This window comes from Amblyraja radiata, chromosome 7 (assembly GCF_010909765.2).
Source record: "Amblyraja radiata isolate CabotCenter1 chromosome 7, sAmbRad1.1.pri, whole genome shotgun sequence".
Classification (NCBI taxonomy): Eukaryota; Metazoa; Chordata; class Chondrichthyes; order Rajiformes; family Rajidae; genus Amblyraja; species Amblyraja radiata.
In genome coordinates, this window is record NC_045962.1 from 28,184,606 (window position 1) to 28,190,605 (window position 6,000).

General features: G+C 42.6%; 1 protein-coding gene across 3 annotated transcripts in view; it reads right to left on the reverse strand.

The window, feature by feature from the left end:
• Window positions 1–4,573, reverse strand: part of metap1d (methionyl aminopeptidase type 1D, mitochondrial) — a 140,966-nt gene extending 136,393 nt beyond the window's left edge. For all 3 annotated transcript variants that reach the window (XM_033023954.1, XM_033023955.1, XM_033023956.1), the window contains exon 1: window positions 4,523–4,573. In XM_033023954.1, coding sequence (XP_032879845.1) covers window positions 4,523–4,556 — 34 coding nt within the window. In that variant the 5' untranslated portion in view covers window positions 4,557–4,573. The remainder of the gene's footprint in view (window positions 1–4,522) is intronic.
• Between the last annotated feature and the right edge of the window lie 1,427 nt (window positions 4,574–6,000).

Below are 6,000 nucleotides of genomic sequence, written 5' to 3' on the forward strand. Positions count from 1 at the left end.
CACAGGATTTCAAAAAAAAGGAACTTTAAGTCGTACTGTAACTAATTGATTATAATAGGGCATCACCTCTTGTTTGATGACAGCAGCAATACTCATAATAATGCACAGATAATCATCTCAACATCCGTTTTTTAATCTTGCAGAAACCAGCAAATGAAATATAGCATAAACCAGAGCAATTTGACATATCAAAATTTGTGAGTATGCCCATATAGACTATCAAAAGGCACCAAAACATGTTTATACCTATTAAGACTACAGATATGCTGAATGGGACTGCAGAGCTGTGCAATGAATGAATTACAAAAAATATAGAAGGCTAGAAGTCTAGAGTATTAAGTGACTGACCACTTCAACATTAACATCCCTATACGGACTCCAACATACCAATTCCTTGAGTAAACAGTGATCAGGAAAGACATCCCTCAACCATGCAGTGGACATTTCAGATCCAAGACCCCCTCGCCAACTCCCACTGAACAAAGAACACGAACATTAACAACATTATCGCAGAACAGTAATCATGCCTCCCCGTGGGGAGTTAGAGTAACTGGAAACTATCTGTACACATCGTATGTAAGCCTTTTTAAAAACAAAAGAATCAATTGCTGGTGTATAAAACAAATGGCACAGCTTATGGAGAATATATAACATCAACAAAACACTTATTTCCAATCCAAATTAAGAGAATAAACTGAAAAATAACAACTCATAGATGTACTTTCTTTTGCCGCTTAAAAATAAAATGTAAAAACATGTTATTTGATCTATTGGTGGAATAATCAACATTTGTATTCAATCCCTACACTTTATAAACATTAGATAGACACAAAATGCTGGAGTAACTCAGCAGGACAGACAGCATCTCTGGAGAGAAGGAATGGGTGACTTTTTGGGTCGAGACCCTTCTTCAGACTGAGAGTCAGGGGAGGGGGAGATACAGAGATAAGGAAGTTCAAGGTATGAGAAGGAGACATCAAAGGGGGTGGAGATCAAGGAAAATGTAGAATAGTTCATTGTAAGTTAGGAAAAGGTAACAACAAAGCAAACAGATAAAATGTAATCAGGGACAGTCAGACTGTTCAGAGAACTGAGAAGGAGCGAGAGGGAAATCAAGGGTACTTGAAGTTAGAGAAGTCAATATTCATACTGCTTCCTTAATTTATGCAATGTCTTTTCTATCAACCTGCACGACGCGTATACAATAGGCCTTTCCTGTACACTATCCATGCCGTGACTAATCATTGCCCTGAAATAAGAGTTCGAAGCAACACTTTCAACATATAGCTATAATAGTAATGTAATAAAACAACTCACTGCGGAGGTTTCACTTGCATAGGTAAAACTGATTGTAATTCTGGCACTTCCGGGGTTCCGGGTTGACTCCGAGGTTGCTTGGAGTCAGTCGACTGGGCAATGTTCAAGAACTTGCAACGGACATGAATGAATATGCCAAAGGTACACAAAAATGCTGGAGAAACTCAGCGGGTGCAGCAGCATCTATGGAGCGACGGAAATAGGCAACGTTTCGGGCCGAAACCCTTCTTTAGAATTCAGAATTTCATCCGCCAGTGAATATGTCAATATTGTTACCAACTTCATAAGAAAATGAGTGGAAGAGTGTGTTCCAACGAAAACTATCCGAATGTTCCCCAACCAGAAGCCTTGCATGAACCATGAGGTCTGCATTCTTCTGAGGACAATCTCTCAAGCATTCAAGTCTGGTAATGGAGAGTCATACAAGAGGTCCAGATAGGACCTTGATAAGGCCATCAAAAATGATAAAAGGGACTTTCACTAAACTGGAGGATGAAGTGGCAGCTGTGGCAGGGTTTGCATGCCATCATTTCCTACAAGGCGAGATGAGGTGCAGCTCAAGCCACAGTGAAGTATCACTCCCGGGCGATAATGCGTTTTACACGCATTTATAGGCAGAACACTGATGTGCTCCAATAGCTCCCAATGGTATTACAATCTCAGTCAAAGAGGCCGACATCACAAGATCATTCAGGAGGGTGAATCTTCGAAAAGTGCCGGAACTGGATAGCATACCTGGTTGTGTTCTTAAAATCTGAGCAGACAAACTGGCTAGAGTTTTTGCGGACATCTTTATAACATAGTTGTTTGTAATTTAATGTTTGAATAGTTTGGTGATTCTGTAATATGGTGGTGGGTAAGTCACCACGGTTATGTTTTTTTTTTGGTTTTTGTATCTTGTTGGAATTTAAATTAATTATTTTTTGATACAGAAAAAAGCTGGTTATCAAGCCTGGCCCAAGCTGGCCATCCGCGAGTCACGGCGCCAGGCGGAAGAGGCCTCTGCCCGAGCCGGCTGCCTGGCCCTTTTCTGGGGTTACATCCATGCCTGGGTGGTGTTAGAGAGGGAAATTGCGCTGTCCATGGGTGCCCTGGGTGATTTCCGGGACTGCTGGTGTTGAATGCGTCCTTGACAAGGAGTGTAAGATAGTTGTATAATAGTTTATCGTTTGTCATGTATTATGGTGGTGAGTTATGTTTTCTTTTTTACTGTACATATTATTTTAATATTTGAATAAATATTTTTGGAATGAATAAATAAGTTTTTGGCCAAGTATACACATACAAGGAATTTGCCCTGGTGTTCCGCCTGCAAGTGACAACATGACATACAGTGATCATTTTTTTTTTTTTAATCATTATTTTTGATTATTTAAAAAAAAGTTGGTTATCAAGCTCACGAACCGAGTCTCTGCACATCCCTCTGAAACTGGATACTTGACTTCCTCATCAACAGATCATGATCCGTACGAAGTGGCAGCAACACTTCCTCCATGATAACCATCAGCACAGGAACGCCTCAAGGCTGCGTGCTCAGCCCCCTGCTCTACTCTATAATTATGACTGTGTGGCCGTACACAGATCCAACTCCATTTTCAAGTTCATCGACGACACCACCGTTGATGGACGAATTACTGATGATGATGAGCCAGAGCATAGGAGGGATATCGGTCATCTGACCCAATGGTGCCAGAACAACAACTTTGCTCTCAACGTGAATAAAATCAAGGAACTAATTGTTGACTTTCGAAGAGAAAGGACGAGGATCTGCAAGGTCAGTGCCAAGTCAGTGGTGGAAAGAGTAAAAAAAAACTTGAATTTGCTCGCTCTCCAGTGCAAGCACATCCCTCCTACCATGTGATGACCAGAAGCGCACAGTTGTTTTCACTCTAAACTAAAACTACTTGCGTTCACTGATGAATCTCCTGTCATTTTGCCTGGTGTTGGTTTGCATACTACCTGTACATATATTTCAATATATTCTGATAGCCAAACATCTTTGTATTGTGGAGCCATTCCAAACTTATGGCTATCCTGCCTGCCCGCTTGAATGTTAGATTTTGTATGTTTAGTATCTTGCATCTAGTATCTTGTAACTGCAGAAACATATTTTACATGATGGTCTGCTCATCAGCTCATTGCAAGTCACAGAATTATAACTCCTCACAAATATTCATAATCCCAAGTTGCCAAGTTTTGGCAACTTGTTAAAGGGGACACCAAGGTAGGTTTGTCAGTGCTGCATAAATATCTGACCTGATTTCTCCTAAGCTTTCCTTGCTTTTGCATAGCCTCATTTTCCAGTTCAGTTTAGTTTTATTATCACGTGTACCAAGGAACAGTGAAAAATACTATTCCAACTATACCATTCCAACAATTACAAAAAAATTTGTATGGAAAAATCTTTATCTCTGTCTTTCAGTTCGTACCTCAGTTTGCCACAACTGGAGGTGAATTTGCCCGGTGCAACATATTGGCACACAATGAGTTTGTTCCATGGAATATGTTTTCACCGTGGGCTCCAAATAACCAATTAAATCAATTTATAGAGAATGCAAACAGATATAAATGAGAAGCAAGAAGCTCAAAACTCAACAAAACTAAGAAAAACTTGAAGGGTCCCGACCAAAACTTGCCTTATCCATGTTCTCCAGAGATGCGGCCCGACCTGCTGAGTTACTCCAGCATTTTGTGTCTTTGTTATAAATCAACATCTGGTTCCTTGTTATTTCACTATAGCTAAAAACAATGCTTTCTTTATTCAATGGCTCCTCACAGGCTGCTTTTATGATACTTTTTAACATTATTGCAGCCCAATTAGCAATTAATCACATGACACAGTTCCTAAAGTAACAAGTCTTAAAGCAACGATTATTGCCCACAACCAAAGATCATAGATCTTTGCCCACAACTGTAATGTGCCTTTACTCTTGTATTTTTTGGTAGACATGATGCATTAGCTAGCCACGGAGTATTGTTTGCAAGCACCCACTACCTCATTTGGGTTACCGGGTTACATGCCTGTGCATGTGCGGAGGGTAGTCGCCAGCAAAGATACTGGAGCATTGGTTGCCAGGGCGAGCGGGCGGAGCAGCCTGTCCCTTCACATGCCGCGCGGTTGGCCGCAGAGCTCGGCCCGCGGCTCCGACATCGGCGTGGGGCAAGAGAGGTTGAGTGCAGCGAGTAGCTTTCCCGTCGCTCTTACCTGCGGTGCCCCGATGGAAGTTGAGCAGCGCCATGTTGGGGCGGGTATCATTCCCAGCATTCCCCGGTGCCGGTGCCGGGGCTCGCGGGGCGGCAAAGCTCAGCTCGCACCCACTGCAGGCGCGCGGCCCCCGCTCACTCACCACCGGCACCACACCGGCACCACAGCGGCACCACCGGCACCACCCGGCACCACCGGCCACCACCGGGCACCACCGGGCACCACACCGCAAGTTGCAATCGCAATGAGTCCACATTTTCTATCCGTCTCCCAGGATAAGAAGGAAATGCAGATGCTGGTTTAAACCGAAGATAGACACAAAAAGCGGGACGGACAGTATCTCTGGAGAGAAGGATACTCTGACGTTTCGGGTCAGAGTATTCAGTCAAATCTTCAGTCTGAAGAAGGGTCTCGACCCGAAACGTCTCCCATTCCATCTCTCCAGAGATGCTGCCAGTCCCGCTGAGTTACTCCAGCTTTTTGTATCTATCTCCAGTAAAAGTTCTAACTAGTAAAATGTACTCCGAGTCATTCAACACGGAAACAGGCCCATCGTCCCCAACTCGTCCATGCCAACCAATGTGTTCCCATCTAAGCTAGGCCCATATCCCTCCAAACTTTTCCAATCTACAATGCCCTCCATAATGTTTTTGATCCATCATTTATTTATCTGCCTCTGTACTCCACAATTTGAGTTTTGTAATAGAAAAAAAATCACATGTGGTGAAAGTGCACATTGTCAGATTTTATTAAAGGGTATTTTTATACATTTTGGTTTCACCATATAGAAATTACAGCTGTGTTTATATAGAGTCCCTCCATTTCAGGGCACCAGAATGTTTGGGACACATGGCTTCACAAGTGTTTGTAATTGCACAGTGCATAGTCTTTCCATCACTCTTTCCATCACATTTGGTAACTTTTATTGCTGTTTATCAACACGAGGACCAAAGTTGTGCCAATGAAAGTCAAAGAAGCCATTATGAGACTGAGAAACAAGAATACAACTGTTAGAGACATCAGCCAAACCTTGGGCTTACTAAAATCAATTAAGAAGAAAGAGAGCACTGGTGAACTTACAAATCACAAAGGGACTAGCAAGCCAAGAGAGACCTCCACAGCTGATGACAGAAGAATTCTCTCTATAATAAAGAAGAATCCCCAAACACCTGTCCGACCGATCAGAAACACTCAGGAGTCATGAAATCTTCACTGTCCGCAGAAGCCTCCATGGACAGAAATAGAGGCTGCACTGCAAGATGCCGCAAAAATAGGATGTCTAGGTTACAGTTTGCCAAGAAGTACTTAAAAGAGCAACTACAGTTCTGGAAAAAGGTCTTGTGGACAGATGAGATGAAGATTAACTTATATCAGAGTGATGGCAAGAGTAAAGTATGGAGGAGAGAAGGAACTGCTCAAGATCCAAAACATAGCACCTCATCTGTGAAACACAGTGGTGGGGGTATTATGGCCTGGGC